At 37.6% G+C, this 18,835-nt stretch overlaps 2 protein-coding genes and 1 pseudogene across 6 annotated transcripts; all 3 read right to left on the bottom strand.

The window, feature by feature from the left end:
- Positions 1 to 1,733: 1,733 nt before the first annotated feature.
- Positions 1,734 to 5,521, bottom strand: LOC106335903 (protein LHY-like). Of its 5 annotated transcripts, none has more exons than XM_013774577.1 (8): positions 5,258 to 5,521; positions 4,730 to 4,887; positions 4,527 to 4,638; positions 4,367 to 4,428; positions 3,575 to 3,769; positions 3,366 to 3,497; positions 2,462 to 3,268; positions 1,734 to 2,373 (listed from the first exon to the last, which is right to left on the bottom strand). In XM_013774577.1, the coding sequence occupies exons 2-8, from the start codon at positions 4,775 to 4,777 to the stop codon at positions 2,032 to 2,034; spliced, it is 1,698 nt and encodes a 565-aa protein (XP_013630031.1). In that variant the 5' UTR covers positions 4,778 to 4,887; positions 5,258 to 5,521; the 3' UTR covers positions 1,734 to 2,031. The 5 variants fall into 5 exon arrangements, with proteins under 5 accessions (XP_013630031.1, XP_013630032.1, XP_013630033.1 ...); XM_013774578.1 differs by having other exon boundaries at positions 3,590 to 3,769; XM_013774579.1 differs by having other exon boundaries at positions 3,611 to 3,769.
- An 894-nt stretch (positions 5,522 to 6,415) lies between these two features.
- On the bottom strand, positions 6,416 to 9,234 carry LOC106328778 (annotated as a pseudogene).
- A 6,736-nt stretch (positions 9,235 to 15,970) lies between these two features.
- LOC106329255 (mitogen-activated protein kinase 11) lies at positions 15,971 to 18,045 on the bottom strand. The gene is made up of 6 exons (XM_013767883.1): positions 17,724 to 18,045; positions 17,282 to 17,411; positions 17,046 to 17,183; positions 16,596 to 16,928; positions 16,331 to 16,514; positions 15,971 to 16,241 (listed from the first exon to the last, which is right to left on the bottom strand). Exons 1-6 carry the CDS (start codon positions 17,879 to 17,881, stop codon positions 16,066 to 16,068), a joined length of 1,119 nt encoding a protein of 372 aa, XP_013623337.1. The 5' UTR covers positions 17,882 to 18,045; the 3' UTR covers positions 15,971 to 16,065.
- Positions 18,046 to 18,835: the final 790 nt, after the last annotated feature.

Below are 18,835 nucleotides of genomic sequence, written 5' to 3'. Positions count from 1 at the left end.
ATCCAAACCTATTCCGACACCAATTTGAGAATAGTGATGGACCTGTTCTTATAAACAAAACTTTTAACAAAAATCAGTATTGTTAGTGTAATAGCATAAACAATATTTAAAAATTTAAGAGTGTAGGAACTTTATTTTACTAACATATGACAACTGATATTTGTAAAGAATAATAAGAACATAAATCAAAATTACAATACCGAAATAAAAGAATAAAGAAGAATTGCAGAGTCGAGATGGTTAATATCTTTCTTTAAATCTTTAAACGCCCCGTAGTGTAACGGTTTTATAGCGCTCAGATTCCCAAGATACAACTGCAGCATTGTTTCTGTTTACCATCACCGAAAAACAGAATCTATCGAACCTATTTCTGTGATGTACTCTCAGATTCAAAAAATAAAAATAAAAAAAAAATATTCAAGTGGAGGATCATGGTTTTGTTGTTGTTGATCGTATATCTCTTTTACAATATGGAGACTTGAATTATATAAGCTTCTTCCAAAGCAATAACAAAAGAAAACGTAGGCACTAATTATCATAATTAGTTTGGACCCATGACTATCAAAGTCAGAAAACGTTTCTTTGCTATCAATGAAAAGATATAAATGATTCTTTCAATCACTTTTAAATTTGGTCAAAATATTAAAGAATAATAGACTAGACCAAATATTAAATCCAATCCTAATTCCAAACCCGAATCTGATATCAAACTTGGTTTAATTCATTTCGGTTTGATACACAGATATTTATTTGGGCATATCTTTTCACTATTATACCATAGCATAACCATTTTATTACTTCTCCATATTTTTATGTAGGACATTTACTAGTTTCTCAAACATAGTCAAATTGCCAAGTTCTACAAGCTTTCCAAGTCAATGACTTTAGACCAATATTTTCTCATTCAAACCAACTCTGATTTTGACATAAAGTTACACTACTTCATAGTGTCAAACATTCGGTTATTCTGACGAACGTCTTCGGCCGGAAACCTATCGAAAAATGGTCTTAAACAATTTGTCAAAAACGAGTTCCAACCTATCGTTGTAGGCTTCACAGGCTTTTGTTCTGTCATTTTCTCTCTTTCTCCCTTCAAATTTCCGATTTTATTTTTGTTGGTCTGCACCAATACAAAATAAGTTGTATATAGAGCCGTGCATTTAAACCGACCCATATTGTAGATGTGTCAAGGAAGGAGGAGCGGCGCCTGCAAAGAGGTTTACATTTTGGGTAAGAGTGAGTACAAGCGATAGAGGATGGACTGGTGAATGTATGGGAGAGCCGATGCCGAGTGTTAAGAAGGCGAAAGACTCTGCTGCTTCTCTTCTTCTTGAGCTTCTCAGAGAAACTTAAAAAAAAAAAAAAACTTATTCTTGATTTCTATAGAGTTTAAATATTGGTGGATTTGGTCACTTGTTGTATGGTGTGATGTTTAAACTTTAAACTTTGCTTTTTATATTAAGTTAACCAAGTGAGTTTCGTGTATATACAGAGACAGGCATGTTCATTTAGGATCGATTTGTCTGATTTCATCTAATATTCAAATATTTTGTAGTAAATTAATTGATTTGAATCAGCTTCATTCCCCTGAACTGAGCTTGTAATATAAAAATGATGTGCATGGACCCAGTTAGTGAAAATATCTTAAGCCCATTGTATACCTTTGGGCACCTTCAAGTCGAGTTTAAACCATTCAAGAAAGTTGAAGCATTGTGGCAGAAACACCAAAGACAAACACGAAGTCTTTATCAAATCTAAAACTGTGTTTATGATTTCAAAAATATCCAAAATAGACATAAATCCATTGCTTAATGGTAAATTTAACAATAACACACCAGAGACCAGAAGTGGCGGACACAAACAGAGACATCAGACACGGAGATGGAGTAGTAATATGGTACAGAAATTGACATGACAGAAGAAATGTTCAGATCAGATGGATCTTAAAAAGAAGAAGAAGAAAAAAAAAAGTCTCTTTCCATAAAAGATTGAATGAAGAAGCAAATATAATTACCTCAAAGTCTGTGTTGGTTATGTTGAAGCTTCTGCTTCCAGACGAAGCCTCTTGCAGCAGACCTTTTCATCATTGTGATTGTTTGCGTTTCCAACTTGGCTCTCTTTCGCTTCCATGGAACATCTCTTGTATGGCTTAAACCCTGTCTCTCTCATTTTAAGGCTCTTCTCCGGTTCTTCATTCACTGCGCTTTTTTGGTCTGCTTTACAAGAATCTTGAATCTTGTTCAAGTTATTATGAGCCAATGGCATTGACGTGTCGCTAATTTGTTTTCCATTCAAATCCTCTGCTGCTTGAGGAGGTGAAAAGCTTTGTGGCAACCTCTCTCTTGCAAAGAGAGCCTGAAATGCTATACGACCCTGAGACCAGAGTTTCACGGTTAGTGTTAATTCCAAAGCAAAACGCTGCAAGTGAATGAATCATTGTTTTTTCTTTTTTTGGTTTTACCCCTTGAGAGACTTCCTTCCATGAATCAGTAGTTTGGTTGTTGTTGTCTCTGATTTTACTCCGACGGTTGCTTAACTCAATAACACTTGGCTGGTTTGCATCTGCCTCTTTTTCTTTCTCCAATGCATCTGTTTCCACGTCACTGCCTGAAGGTGTGTTTGACCCACACGATGAGCGGTCCACTGGATTTTTCTTGTGGGAAACGTTTGAATCTAGCAAAGCAGCAACAACTTCCTCCTTGTCACCGTCAGCCTTTAGCTTGGTAATTCCAGTCTCCTCTGAACCGTCGGATGATGAATCTGGAGATTTTGAAGCCATGTTTTGTTCTTGAAAGGCCGTTCTTTGTTTCTCAAGTTGATCATTTCGGACGTTATCCATAGCAGCTGGAGTTGGAACTGAGACGGCTGGTAATGGGACTGGAGTAGGAAGAAGTCCATGAGAAGCCCACCAAGCAGTTGCGGCAGCTACTGTAGCAGCAACGATGGCAGCTATAGTTGGAGGAGAAGAGCTCATTTGCGTTGATGAGGCTCCGGCATTAGTAGTAAAGGGCCAGGCCGAAGCAGCGAATGTGGCTGCAGCATTAACAGCAGGATTCTGTAGGAGTGTAGACATGATAAGATTGGAGAAAGTAGAAGACATGTGGAGAAACGAGCGGAAAGGGAATGCTGGAAACGCTTGATGGGAAGTTGTAGTAGCTGGATGATGCCTTGCGCTGTGCAGACCATCATCATCTATGTCTTTGTTCTCCTCATGAACCATGTTGTTGTCCACATTTGAAGCCTTGCTTGTTTCATTATCGGCACTTGCCTGCTCAAAATAATCAGAATGGAACCAAGTTTTTCTTTTATTGCTATGGAGGAACTTCAAAATACAGCATCATGTTCTTGGACTACAATCTTTATACCTTTCTTAACGACGGATCAGAAGATTCCATGAATGTCTTTAGTTTCCCTGGAGTTACTACATTATTTGGTAAGGGATACTTGTTCACCCCTGAGCAGTTCTCTTCTTGATTTTCTTTCCCAGTTGATGTTTTCTAAACCAGAAACAAAAGCATAACAAGTCTGTCACAAGAAACAACAACAAAATGATAGAATGAAGAACCAAAAAAACCTCAGAAATGGGCACTTTTTCCAAATCCAAGAAGACCTGAGGCTGGTTACATTGTGAAGAAGATACAAGTTTCGCTTGAGAGGAAGATGGGCCAGGTTTCCGAGGATAAGGAACATTGGGTTTTCTTTCAGGACGAGGAGGTGGAATCTCTATGTCCAGAGCTTTAATGCCTTTGGCTTCAGCCTCTTTCTCCAACTGAAGAGTCCAACCACAACTGTGAGTTCTTTTTTTTTTTGTTTTTTCCAAATCGGAGATTGTAAATGCAACCCTTAGACTCTTGAGCTTGATTTTAAAAAAAAAAGAGTCTTATACTGACCCGAATGTGTTCGTGGTGGGTAGAGGAGACACTTACTTCATGTCCTTTTCCTATAGGGGCCAAGGAGGTTTGGTTTTTGCTATTTGAATGGCTAAAAGAGTCCATGCAATCTCATTATTTAATGGAGTTTGGTGAATATGGGACAAAAGTGTGTCATGCGAAATGCAATGCTAGTTATGTTACTGTAGACTTGTCTCAGATAATGAATGGATCTCTCTCTCTCTCTCTCTCTCTCTCTCTCTCTCTCTCTCTCTCTCTCTCTTTGATCTAATAGTAAAATATTAAAACCAATAATTTCTACAAAGCATCTGCTGCTATCCTTGGAACCAACCAACTCTACTTAGCAAAATAAAACAACACACAAGTGACAGGTAGTGAGATAGGCAATCTCTAAACATAGTCATTGACTAAATTCATGGGATCTATCTCTATATATTGACTCACTATCAATCAACCAACAGAACCGAACGGCTTACCTTTGTGAAGAACTTTTGTGCATTGCTTCTGATCTGAACAGCAGTCTTTGTCCCAATATGTTCTGTACAAGAAAATAAAAAATAAAAAAAAATAAAGGAAAATGAACAGAGAAGACTGATGTTCAGATCATACAGCAAGAAGCTAATAATGTATTGGGACCTTGGATACGTTGCCAAGCTCGTCCATAAAGCCTCAAGGCTTCAAGAAACCTATCATGCTCGTCCTCAGTCCATCGTTCTCGCTGCTTTGTTATTGTATATGGCTTTCTTGCCTATTCATTCAACAAAACCAAATATTCGCTCACGTCACACTAAACAAAGAAGAAAAATCTCAAACTAGGACAATCTTTTGCATTTTATTACCTTAGTTAATAATTCTTCACCAGGTCCATCAGATGTATTTGTATCCATAACCGGATCCTAGCTGCTTCAAATCCAAACATCAAAGTTCCTCCCGCCCCACAAATTGCAAAGCCGTTGTGACTTCTAATTGAAAAGACCTCTTAAAGATTCTAGCTTAGCTGCAAAAGGAGAAAGAAACTATGAGAAAATATTTGATCCACACTAGGACAATACTAACAAAAGAGATAGAGAATAAGAAATCAAAGTGAGAAATCTCTGAAAAGTCCACAGAGTAGCTTCAAAAGAATTCCCTTTTCTTTTCTAAAAAAAATTCAAACCCAAACGAATCCATTGCAGCTAAAACCTTTATAGAGCATCACAAACACCCTAAAATCAGTAATGATTGCTTAATCTTAAGATTTGTTTGATTAGTTATGCTAACAGCCTAACAACAACAACTTAGAGCAGCTAGCTAATATAATTTACTAAATTTCTTCTTCAGCAACAGAACAGAGATTCTAATATTGCTAAATAGTGTAAAACACATACCCTTAGCCACTATGAAGGAACAAAGTATGCAAATCCAAAATAGAAACTAGATCATCTCACGGCAACTCGCCGGAGAAGTCATCGTTCCCGGAAAACAATAAACACTCTTTTTTTCCAACAGAGCTAGAGCTGGAGAATAGATTGAGAAGAAGGAAGACTGTTTAAGGCTGAAGAAGAAGGAAGGTAGAACTCAGAAGCAAATCTCAGCCATAACCATTTTTCTCTAATTTCCTTCATTTTTTTTAATGTGTTTCTTTTTATAAATTATTTGAGGCTGAAACAGCACGAAGGGTATAAATGGAAAAAACAGAAGTCATCGGAGATCGACACGCGGTGAGATAGTAGTGGCTTCTCACTGCACTTTTCCTATCTCTAGTCCCCAACTTGGCTTCTCTTTGAGCCAGAAAGTCTTCCTTTTTGTTTAGTTCGTCAAGGTAAAAACCAGCGTGGGGTCCATTAAACTTACGTGGCAGCTGCAATGGTGTAAGACTCATACGTGTCGGTCCATCTGGGCTTCTAATAGAACTTTATATAGACCTAAACAATAGCTTCTGCTTTTCGATTTTTATTTCGGCTTTATGATACCCATTTATATCGAGTTTATTAACATTTCGATTCAAAACTATATCTACGTAGCATTTAACTTAGTAGTAGTATATAAGAAACACCACCAAACATCAAACAGAAGCCAGGAGACAAGCTCAAACTTATAGACCCTGCTAAGTTATTTTTATTGATCAAGTTACTGAAGAACCGTGATATTGTGATGAGTTTTATATTTTTCTTCTTATTTGACTATCTCCGTTACTTTTACAAAACTATAAAAGGAGTATACACATTCTTAATATGGGACTGAATTAACATTATAGAATGGTTGAATCTTCGATATGCTTAACTACAGCAATCTGCAGGATGGAATAATCAAAAGAGCCAAAAAAAACTATGGAACTATACATGTTTTATGATAAAGTGATAATGGTTAGTAGATAATTATCCCGATTATCTAAAGAGTGATTAATGAACAAAACCACAACTTCACACAATAAATAAGTGTAATTGATTTAAAACATTGTAATTTGTGCGATTCTGCAAGTTATCTAACTAGGTGTGAATGTAGTAGATACGACTTTGCTTTTCAAATTTCTTGTTTACCTAAGTATTAAAAATCAACTAAAGTATACCAAACATACATCCATAGTATAGAATAAATTACATCATAATCTTCACTCAACAACTTTACATAAAAAAATACATAGTCACGTAATCATACCAATCACTATACTCCAGCCAATCATTGCACAATCTCAATCGAACCAGCCCACGCATTGCCCGTCATCTCCTCCGTTGAAACCGCTCTTAACGCTTTCCAAACCGCACTGTTACACTTGAAACCAGATCCAAAAGCAATCTGCCAAAGTCTATCCCCAGCTTTAACACGACCCTTAGCTTCAGTATAAGCCATCTCATACCAAAGCGAGCTACTCGATGTGTTACCAAACCGGTGCAAAGTCATTCTAGAAGGTTCCATATGCCAATCTTTAAGATCAAGATTCTTCTGCATTTCGTCGAGAACCGCTCTACCACCTGCGTGTATATAGAAATGCTCGAAAGCTAGCTTGAAATCCGGAATATACGGCTTGACTTTGAGTTTAAACATCTTCCTCTTGACCAACGAAATCAAGAACAATATCTGTTCCGACAATGGAAGATTAACCATCGGTCCTATAGCGTCGTGATGTTTGTTTTCAGAGCATCTCCGGCGACGGACATTAGCTCTCTAGCTAAAGAGACACCAATTGTTCCCCTTTCGTCTTCCTTCTGTTACACGCAATTATAGTTCTTGTCGTTTGATCCTTTGTGTGTCCGTATGACGTTAACTAGCTTGTACTTTGACTTTGACCGGTCTTGTCGGCGGTTAGAGAGTAGAATGGCTGCGCCGCCCATTTGGAAGAGGCAGTTGCAGAGGAGCATTGACCGGTCGTTGCCGAAGTACCAGTTTAGGGTTATGTTTTCCGTGCTGACCACGACAGCGTAAGAATTAGGATTTGCTTTGAGGAGATTGTTGGCGAGATCGACTGAGATTAATCCGGCGGAGCAACCCATTCCTCCGAGGTTGTAGCTTTTGATGTCTTCCTTCATCTTGTAATGGTTCACAATCATCGCTGATAGAGACGGCGTTGGATTGAATAAGCTGCAGTTTACGATCAATATTCCTATTTCAGCCGGTTTGATTCCGGTTTTCTCGAAGAGGGAATCTAGTGCTCCGAACATAACCACTTCAGCTTCGGTACGTGCCTCCGACATATCTAGCTTCGGAGGTGTCGAGGTTATGCCACGTGGTAGATAAGTCTAGTCACCTAAACCGGCCCGGTTCGAGATTCTTTCCTGGAACTGAACCGTGTCTTTGGTGATCGCTCCGTTTCCCTCCGTCATCTTCAAGAACGAGTCCACAGACATTTTCCGCTCATCTTCCGGTTCGTAGCAAGAAAAATCAACTAGGTAAACCGGTTTAGAACGGTTAGCCACGTAGAGGGTCAAAACGAAGCAGAGGAAAACCATGCACGCGAGTCTTGTCGCCCCCTCGAGTTGGACCACCTGGTTAGACCAAAGATCTGAGAACGTATCGAACGTTAGACCGGTTAGTTGAACCAGCACGGTTCCGGTTAAGAGGAGGATGATGAGGAAGAAGAGAACAGTGGTGAGGCTGCAAGAGTTGTGAAGTCCAAGCTTGACGTACTTGAGCTTAATGGACGTTAAGAAATCCGGCAAACGCCGCCGGATTCGTATAACGGCCGATGAAGAATCTCGAAAGTCGAAACGCCATCTCCGCCGTTAATCTCTCTTGATCCATTCCTATGCTGCTTGTTCTCTCCATCGATCGATATAATTTTTTGGTCAAAATATTTCAAACTGGATAGAAAATGTGTGTAGTTGTTAAATCTTTAGGCAAATTTGGGGAGAGAAAAAATGATGAACGGAAATTCTAAAAATGGTGAATTCGGTGGAATTAGGGCAACCGGAGGTGGATAGATATATAGAGTTGCTATTAAGACCACCTCCATCAGAGGTTCTTCCAAGAGGCTCTAAAAAAAAACAAAAAAAAATAAATGAAAAATGAAAAAAAAACCAAAGAACCGGTGTCTAATATGACACTTCTAGAACTGGTAACCCTATACGTGTTTCTTCGCTATTGGCTTCTCTCTCTTTCTCTTCGGTGTTTTTTTTTGGGTCTGAGAAATTTCTTCGATGTTGTCGATGGTTTGGTTTTGAGAAATCTCCCCAAATCATCACGGTGGAGATTCGTCGATGTTCGGAGTTGTTTTTTTTTGGTTTCATTAATCTCTTCACTACAGGAGGAGACTAGGAAACACGAGATCCAACACGAGATCAACCGTTTGTTGGATGAGATGTTGAGTTTGGAGAATCGTCATCATTGGAGGAGGCGCAAGCTGTGACTCTGTGGGTCGTCTCCGGTAATGTCGATCACGAGAAGGTGATCGAAAAGTTCGGCTGCGTTAGGATAGACGAGTCGCTGATTGCTGGTGTCGAAAGACTCACTTTTCGCCAAGCTCACGTCTTCCTCCGCCGTGGCGTCTTCTGCACACACAGGTATCTAACTTTGTGTGTTTTATGATTCGGTTTTTGATTTGCGTTGATGGGGATGTTGAAAGTTATGTTCTTTTGGCTGAGTGTTGTTGGATTTTGATAAGATTCTTGATACGTACGAGGGAGGAGGCAAGTTCTATCTCTATCTCCTCCTTGCCGCGTTGAAGAAGGACAAGGGTTCGATTGAGGAAGAGAGTGAGGATGAATGGGTTGAAACTTCCTGGCGTTTGGAAGACGTTAGTTGACGCTGTGAATCCAGTCAAGGGGTCTTCAAGTAATGGACAAAATTACAGGATGTTGTGGACTGGTCTTGGTGCTCAACTCGCTCGGGACGTTCCGTTCTCTGCAATCTGCTGGTCGATACTTGAGCCTGTGAGTAATTTTATCTCTGAAAAAATACATTCAGAATCTTCCATTGTGTGTTATATACACTGGTCCTCACGACTGTTTTCTTTATGACTATTAGACACGGAGAAGCATTCTCTCTTTCATGGGTGAAGAACCAAGGGCGGGGGTATAATAGGAGCAAACTTCACTGCTGGTTTTGTTGCTGGTGCGGTTACTGGTGCTGCTACTTGCCCACTTGATGTTGCAAAGACTCGGCGTCAAATTGAGGTAAAAGTTACTTTTTTCAGCTGGTTTTAGACAGCAAAAACATTTAAATAAGGCAAACATTTGGCATTCGAGTTCTTAAAACAAATAACATTGAAGCTATAAATGTCATAAATAACTGGATTCACAGCGTCAACTGGTATGTTTCCTTATCTAATTATACGCAAGAGCTGCTTTTGAGTTAGAGATTGTTTGTCTGATTTTTGCATCAAATTCTATAGAAAGTTTTACTGTGTTTCTTTCATGTTTGTTTAAAAATTTTAATTCAAAATTTGTATTTCTATCTTTAATATGTTTCTATGTCATATTTGTTTAAATTTTATGAAATCCAATAATTTATAAGTTTTGTAAAATTTAAATTTAATAATTCAACTTCTAAAAACAAAAAAAAAAATTTAAGAACCTTAAAGAGGTTCTTCCATTAGACCATAAGAAATTTAATTACATTAACAAGGGTTCTAAACTTCTCAAATCACAAAATCAACTATTAAATTATTCATTAGACATTAGAGTTGCTCTAAGTCCAAGAAATATACTAATGAGATTAATGAGATTAAATAACATTAACAAACAAAAAAGATGGGAAAATATTCGAAATTAATGGTGGGTGGTTCCGGGATACTATTATTAGCTCAACTACTTATTATATGTGACCTTGATATTGAATTGACTAGTCAGATTATTTGTCAGTTTTGTTCACACGATATGCAAATGATAAATATTTACATTTTTATAAATTCTTTGAAACCTATGGTTAAGATAACAATTTTTTGTTTAGCTTAGTTTGTTAACTAGATCACTTCAACAAAACAACGACCTGCTTGTAAAACTAAAGGCTATGTGTGTTGAGAAACGTTTCTTTCATTCATGAGAAGCGACCCTGTCCCAATTGCAAGTTGCAACAACGAGGGTAGACGAAAGCGTGTCCCCAAATATTCAAATTTTAATATTTTTATATAACAGGGTATCCCACAATCCACATGCATGCAAACTCCTTTTGTGGACCATGAAAAAATTGATATTAGCAGATTTTGTTTTTCTTCATTATACACACATCCAAATTAAATGCTTCGATAGTGATGTCATTATCATTTAAACTTACCTAGCCTGTCTCCACTGACACTAAGACATAATCGAATAAATTTCTCTATTAAATTTTATTAACAAGTAATTTTTGTTTGCTATTGTAAATTTCGGTTACGACATGAAACACATGTGTGTCGACATGAAGTATCACTCTTCAACTTCAATACTAGGATGACATAATTTTAGGTTTATGTTTATGCATGAATAATTAATGAAAGTATGTAAACAACGGATAATTAGTTTTATCAATATGAATAATTCTGTGATTAAAAGAAGAAGAAAATATATTATGTAATCGACGTCAAACTTGATCGATGATCGATGAGCGTACATGTCCATTAGTAAGAGACTATTAAAGGTTCTAATGAATTATTTATTAGTTAATTTTGTGATTTGAAAACTTAAGAATTCTTGTTAATCTAATTAAATTTTTTCTCCTCCAATAGAAGAACTTTATTGAGGTTCTTAAATTTTTTTTTTTTAGAAAGTTGAATGATTTTATTTATAAGATGAAAGAAAAGTTTGATCAAAGGTGTGAATGAACACAGAGTCATGATAAGAAGTTTGATCAGATGGTATCAACGAATGGAACATGAAGAAACCTGCAGACAGATTGTAAAGTGAATCTCACTACGAGTCACCTGATAAGCCTCTGCGTTCCAATCCACCATCAGGATCATCCGGCTTTTCATAGCTTACATCAGAAATCCTTGACTGCAAAAAGTAGAAAAAACAACTCATGAACCCAATGATTAATGTGTAAACAGTCTTAAAACTAGAGGAAATTGCAGAACCTTGAGTGAACACAGGAAGATGCATGAGCGTAACAAACGTACCAAAGAAACGAAAAAGCCATTAGCCCCATAACTGTGATGGTCCACCACTAACATGTCAAAGCTATGTCATTATATCTTTCACCAAATATCTTTTCTCTCAAAATCCTTATCCATCTAGACAGTAAAGTCAGCAGAAAAAACATTGTGATCTTCGATTGAAACATCTTTTCTTGTTTCACATGATTTGTTCGGTGCTCTGTTCATAGAATGAAAAATGTAACCTTTCACAAAAATTGTAACAGTTCTCACAAAGAGTTTATTTCCTCTAGTCAAGATTTAATATACAGAGAATCCCTCATCTTATACCTTAACAACTTGAGTTTTCTCTAACGCATAATCATAACTCGTCATACAAGTAACTAAACACCTCAAAACCTCACTAATCTCTCCCATCATTAGCTTCCCATCATCATCACCACCCCCTGAAACAAACTCAGAAGAGCCTTCAGAGAAATGTCGCATAGTCCCAACTTTGTTGCAAGCGCGACAGCTTCCCCACCATTGCCCTTCCGAGTGCCCACAGCTCTCGCAAACCCAGGAAGTTTTCACTTTACCTTTCTTCTTGTTCATAACCACTTCACCTGGACCCCATCCCCGAGCACTTGAACCGGCGATTTTTCTGTGCTTCTCCTCAGGTTTGTCTTCTCTGCTCGAAATCGCGTCTTTTGCGATTCCACAAGTCGTCTGTGTCTTTGAATCTACGTCTGAGATGGAATTGGCGGTTTGATTGGAGAGAGAGAGTCGAAAGCGGAGCAGAGGCGACGGGGGTGGGGGATCGTGACTGGAGTGAAGGAAGATCGGAGGAGGAGGAGGAGAGAGTTAGCTCGAGTGTAGAAGCATCTCAAGCTATTCATATTTGGGATTGACATCAACCACCCCCGGAATCTTGGCTCATTTTATCGAAGAGGAAGACGGAGAGATCGAAGAAAGAGGAAGAAAAGAAAAGATGGGATTTCACGGAAACCCCGACGAAGGAGAGAGAGACATTCATTGTGGTCGAATAGGAAGCTGCTACGTATGGGTTCTTGCCACCTCTTAAAATCCCAAATTAAAGATCGGTTCTCTGCTTTCTTTTTCTTTTTCATTTATTTTTTTGCATTTATTTGTTTGGACTCCCGATGGAATTGGTCTAAGTCTCTAAGAGTCAAAATGTGTCTCTAAGAGTCAAAATGTTGTACGTATTGTATAAAGCTGACAACGACAAGTACAATATCTTAAGGTGATTGGTAGTTGCTGTAGGTGTTATCCACAACCTTATTTATTTTTACAACATTAAATTCAGAGTAATCAAGCTTTAAATTTTTTTTTGAAACCACAGCTCTTGAAATAACCTACAGCTGTACAAGTGCTCTGCAGAGCCAAATATCCAAAGCAATTTTTTAGTGCTTTCCATAAAATTCTACAGCAATAAAATCTAAAGTCACAACAAAAAATCTACAGATTTTTTTCTACAGCAAAATTTTTAAACCCACAGCTATTACCAATCGGACCCAAACTCAAACTAACTTAGTTCAGTTAGAAGAATAAATGAAACGGTGGAATAGTGCCCACGTGCGGACATTAACGAAGTAAATATTGGTCGGCCTAATACCAGCTAACTATAAACTAGTCCCCCATCAATGCATGAATTTTTTTTTTGTGCACTAGCGGAATTTTCATTAAAAATAATCAGGCCCAAATTAAATTGGACTGATTTGCTACAAAGTCAGAAAGAGTTTTCTTTGCAACGGAGTTCTCAAAAGAGAGAGCTTCACGTCGACAGAACCTAAACTCAACAGAATCAAAAGAAATTGACAACAAATAGATATCAGATAGGACTTCATGAAGGTCAGAGAAACTTGATCCATCCACAATTGCTGTCACCAGTTGCAGAGAATCCGATTCAAACACCACACGTCGAAACTGAAGGGAGATGACGTGTTCCATCGCTGAACGGATTGCTAGTCATTCTGCCAAAAGGGACGAGATCACAAACGCTTCTGCATCAATGCATGAATATATATGTACATTATCTTCACATATATACATCGTATAAACATGACTAACAATATATGGTTGCAACATAAATAAATGATATAGATAGCATAAAACAACACGATTGATGTTGGCAGTGCTATAAAACACATACTACTAGCAATATCCTTCAAAATACCGAACGATCAATTAAGTTAAAAAGTAACAACTAAATTAAATGAAATCAAATTACAAATGAAAATTGTCTGACAAACCAAATTAAAAAGAGAACAAAAATGGCCAACTGATCTAACTGTTTGCTCACATATAGTTTGCTTTCAGGGATAGCCGTTTACCTTTTTAGAGATCGAGATCTTGATAATCCAAAATTCCCATTGCGGTGGTGGTACTGGTAGATGTTGAAGTATAGCATATATACCAAGTGACAACCTAGCTTATATCATAGAAATGCAGTCTGCTGATCACACACCTACACGAGAGGTGTTGTTAGTATTTTCCGGGTATTATCAGAGCCAACTTCACGACCAGATCCAGATCCGGGCCTGAGTGTGCTGGAGATAAAATCTTACATCGAAAATATGAGAAAAACTTAAGTAATACTCTCTTTGTTTCTGAATAAGTGTCACTATGACATTTTTCATACAGATTAAGAAAGTTGCTAAAATATATGTAAATTATTATTAATTACACCTCTCTAACCAATAGTATTTGAGATAAATAAAATTATTTATAAAATCAATACAATTTGCAATTAATTTTCAGATGAAAGTAAAGTTGCATTGAAATTGTAAAGTGACATTTTTAGTGTAACAAAAAAAAACGTTCGAATGACAATTATTATGAAACAAAGAGAATATATAAGTTAAGTATCTTTCATATTTTCCATGTGGTATCTTATCTATAAACATGGATTTTCAGCACTCAATTATATAAATTAAATTCAGCCAAAATTTTCCAAAAGTCTCTTTAGTGTACAGGTGTAAGTCATCTATCTTTAAATTCAGCAGCCTGAGAGAATACGGAGACGGCAAACAAAGTAGAGAAGGAAAAGAATGAATCTCGTCATGATCGCGTATAGATGGGATACTAAATGGGAATGCGATCAACTCGTTATCCCAGCTGGCCAGCTGTTCCCTCCTCCCTCCCTAGCTCTTTTCTTTTTTTTTTTTTTTTTTAAAATTAACTGGCTAAGCCCTCAACCAAAAACCTGTTAAGCTGGGTGTTCCCATGCTACGTTGGAAAACATATGGTCTTATCTCTCTTTGTGTGTGGAAGTTAAACTCAAGATAGGTAGCTAGCAGGGAAATATATCATAAATTCTACTCTTTGACAGAGAATTCAACAATTTCATCATCCCTACAAGCTCCAACATGGACACCATCTTTCCCTCCTTTTCTGTCCTCGGCAACACCCTACAACAATCTCTTCTTGGAGCCTTAAAAAGCAAAGACACCCTATGTTTATTTACTTATATAAATCTTAGTTATTTTACTGTACCGATTTGCACAGATCAAAACTGCTATATATGCTCTCTTTTTTTATCAAACCATTCATTCATTTAAAGGAAAATGTTCAAATCACTCCATTAGACTATTAGAGGAGTGTTTACAGACTGAAACAAAGCTGATTTTGCCACCAAATCAGCAACAGAGTTTTGTAAGCGAGGAATAAAAGTAAAGGTGAAACCAAAGGCCTAGCTAGAGCATAAATGTCATAGAGGACACTTTGGAGGTTGACATCGAACTTCTTCTCCTTGAGGAGTTCCACCAGAGGCTTCGCGTCTGAGAAGATAGCTATTGGCTGTTGGTTGAGTTGATAGTCTGTAACTGCGTGAGAGATAGCAGCCTTGATCGCCAACGCCTCCACTATAAGGGCAGAGGATGACAGTGAGACGAGAAAACAGAGCCTGAATCTCACCAACCCAATCCACAGTTGCCAGAATGATGATTCCAGGCCGCATCCCTGAAGATCCGCACCGAAGATTCAGGCGAGGGATTAGAAGGAGGATCCACACGTTGTGGTACTGTTTTGCTAGGGAGCGTATCTTGAGCTGCTTTCCAACTTCTAGCGTCTTGAATTGCCTTCAGGACCGTCTCTTCCTCTGTATAGGATTTGTTCTCAAAGAGCATATATAGCTGCTATATATGCTCAATGACTATTTTTCGTGATTACTTAATTTGTGAGACGGGAAAACCAATAATGATAGATAAACCCAATCCAGAGGTTCACCGAGAACCCCGGAGATAGGAGAATCAAAGCCTAAAGGACGACCACGAAGGAAGAAGGATCATCCCGAAGAACAGAGATTCAATGGTGAATGATGATAGAGAGAGTTAGGGTTTAAGAAGATTGTTTTCATGTTTGATTGATTGATTCCCGTAAATGGGAAAAGGTGTACATATAAGTGTTTACTAAATCAGAAAACTAAACCAAAATGCATAAATGAAATATCTAAACCGGAATTAACCATAATTCCTGTCACAATTTGTTTCTCACAGTGGAATGAATCCTTCCTGATCTATTCTGTGTTCTTGGTTAGCATCTTTGGTTTCGCATAAAACTCGGAAAGTACTTTACCAGATAATTGATAATTATTAGGTGGGAGTTTCAAATAAGATAAGATTTAACAGTCTTTCAAAGTTACTGCATGTGACAATACAGAGATTATGTAAAAGCTCTAAGATTCTCTTCAAGTCACTCAGTAGAATCTTGAGGGTTAAACTTGATTGATTCACGATATATAAGCTCCTTGATATTCCCTTCCGTCAAAGAAGGTTGCTCAAAATCAAAACCGAACGGTCTCTCACACACAGTTTCTTCGTTAATGTCGTGAAAAGGCGCTAGGTATGGGTGGCACAAAGCTTCATCAACTGCAACTCAGAAAAAAAAAGCTAAAACTATTATTAAAAAAAAAAGGAGAGAAAGTAACATACATATTATAAAGGGCTTTCTTGTTTACCTGTTATGCGTTTGCTTGGGTCAAAGACGAGCATCTTCTGCAGCAAATCAACTGCCTCAATAGACATGTTTGGAAACCTATCAGCAAAGTTTTGTCTTGGATACTGTGGAAGCTGTTTTACATATCGTCTCGTGTTGTCACTTCTTAAGAACCCGAGGCTTGAATCATCAGGTGAACCTATAAGCTGTGTGTGTATTGCAACCACATATGCGTGTTAGTTTCCTTTTTTCAAGAAGAAGCGAAACAGAATAGAAAAAAGGGGTACCTGGATGATGAGTCGAAGCTGCTGAATATAATCTCTGCCAGGGAATAACGGCTCCCTTGTAACTATTTCACCGAGAATACAACCAACAGACCAGATATCAATAGCTGTTGTGTACTCGGAGCAACTAAGGAGCAACTCAGGAGCTCGGTACCAACGGGTAACAACATATTCAGTCATCAAGTCTGTCTCTGATCTAGTCCTGGAAAGCCCAAAATCTCCAATCTTGAGGTCACAGTTTGCATTCACCAGCAAATTACTCGGTTTTAAATCACGGTGCAATACATTAGCTGAATGCACATATTTGAGTCCTCGCAACAACTGATATAGAAAGAACTGCAAAAAAAAAAGAAACATCAAAGATCAACTTCAGAGACCTGGAGTACTAATATATATATATATATATGATTCAGATCTTCTTAAACCAAAAGAAGCAGAGACAGAGAGAGAGACCCGAGAATGTGCATCAGTTAAGGGTTGGTTGGAGCGTATGATTGCATGAAGATCAGTGTCCATTAACTCGTAAACAATGTAAACGTCATTGAAATTATCTCGCTGCCTTGGTCTTATAATGTCTTTGATGGCAACGACCTAATACGAGATGTAAATGGATGATGATGATAATTCTTTGAAATCGGATTTCTACAAGAGAAAATTGTAAATGAATAAACAAAAAAAAAGTTGCTTACGTTGTCATGATCCATATGCTTATGAAGCTTAATCTCTCTCAGAGTTCTCTTGGCGACAATAATGTTGTCAAATGCTTTACCAATCTTCTTGATCGCTACTTGATAGGCCGTTTCCGTATTCAAAGCAGCACTGAATCACAAGAATATATATACAGATCAAGAAATCAGCCAAGTTCCAAAATCCCTAAGAGCATGATTATCCGGGGTTCTTAGTGGGTTACAAAAACTACTAATTAAGAACCGATCTTATTGAGTTTCTTACACTGTTCGCGGGCCCCACTGACACGTGGCGGCCCGCGATTGGTTTGCTTTTTAATTTTTTTTTTTTTTTTTTTAAAAAACTAAGAAACCCATCGTGGAAGCAGAGCGATTGTTACAAGTTGCGACTACGAACAGTTGGAACAAAAAAAAATTGATTTTTTTTATTTTATAATAAACATACCATACGATGCCAGAAGCGCCTCTTCCGACAGGACGAAGAGGAACATACTTTCTAGAGACTTCGAAGATATTGCCATTGAGGTTATACTGAACATAACGACCACTATTGATAGCAACTCCTTCGCTGCCATCATCACCCAACCATGTTCCCGTCGACATTTTTCTTTCTCTCCTTACAAAAGTAGATTGAGAGATTGTGAACTGTAGTAATACGAGATGAAGCCAAGTAGATACGGAGAGATAGGATAGGAGAAGAGCCTAAGAAAAACAAAATGGAGGAGATTTTTCTTGCGTGGTTTACTTGAGACTTGTTCCTTGTATACATGTTTAAAAGGAGCGGAAACGAAAAAACGTGTGGTAAGTGTGAAAATGAAGAAGGGTCTTCTTTTCTTCTCCATGGAAATTTCAACACACATTTCTCTTCTGTAATCTTCTTGACCTTTTCTCTGAAACGACGACTCTTGATAATTGGTCTGACTCAGTCAATGTGCTTTTCACTCTAACCCAATATTCAAAAACTAAACCGAACCGAACACATTGACTGACCATCAACACCCTAAATGATTTGACAAAAAAAAGGAAAAAATTAAAATACAGGAAATTCTGTAGCTACTGAGTTCAATTATGTCTCTCCCATAAGTTGGGTTATCAAGCTTTGAATATGGGAGTTTCGGGGCCAACTGTTGATTGTACGATCTAATAATAAGTTGGGTTATCAAGCTTTGAATATGGGAGTTTCGGGGCCAACTGTTGATTGTACGATCTAATAATAAGTTGGGTTATCAAGCTTTGAATATGGGAGTTTCGGGGCCAACTGTTGATTGTACGATCTAATAAAACGTTAATAATGGTTTGAATATAGGATTTGAAATGTTAAAACCCATCAATTAAACAATTTATAAATATTTAATAACCACTCTGCAATACTAAAAGCACAATAAGCTCAAAATCTAAAGTGTCCCACCTAGGATTATTAATTCCAGCCAATGATAGAACATCATCTCTCTACATCACCATCGGTTTTGACTATTTGGTACGTATCAAAGACGAGACTAAACACGTTTGGATCATACAATTGGACATATTTAGTAGGCTTATAAAAATATGTTTAAC

Source organism: Brassica oleracea, chromosome C3 (genome assembly GCF_000695525.1).
Source record: "Brassica oleracea var. oleracea cultivar TO1000 chromosome C3, BOL, whole genome shotgun sequence".
Classification (NCBI taxonomy): Eukaryota; Viridiplantae; Streptophyta; class Magnoliopsida; order Brassicales; family Brassicaceae; genus Brassica; species Brassica oleracea.
The sequence above is the reverse complement of the archived record's forward strand: the minus strand, read 5'-3'. Positions and strand labels throughout refer to the sequence as shown.

Coding starts and splice junctions, on each gene's coding strand:
- LOC106335903 (XM_013774577.1), bottom strand. CDS start 4,777: ATGGATACAAATACATCTGATGGACCTGGTGAAGAATTATTAACTAAG. Junction 3,269..3,365: donor CTGATCCGTCGTTAAGAAAG/GTATAAAGATTG, acceptor TATTTTGAGCAG/GCAAGTGCCGATAATGAAAC. Junction 2,374..2,461: donor GGAAGGAAGTCTCTCAAGGG/GTAAAACCAAAA, acceptor CTCTGGTCTCAG/GGTCGTATAGCATTTCAGGC.
- LOC106329255 (XM_013767883.1), bottom strand. CDS start 17,881: ATGTCGACGGGAACATGGTTGGGTGATGATGGCAGCGAAGGAGTTGCT. Junction 16,929..17,045: donor TAACTGATGCACATTCTCGG/GTCTCTCTCTCT, acceptor TTTTTTTTGCAG/TTCTTTCTATATCAGTTGTT. Junction 16,242..16,330: donor CCCAAGCAAACGCATAACAG/GTAAACAAGAAA, acceptor TCTGAGTTGCAG/TTGATGAAGCTTTGTGCCAC.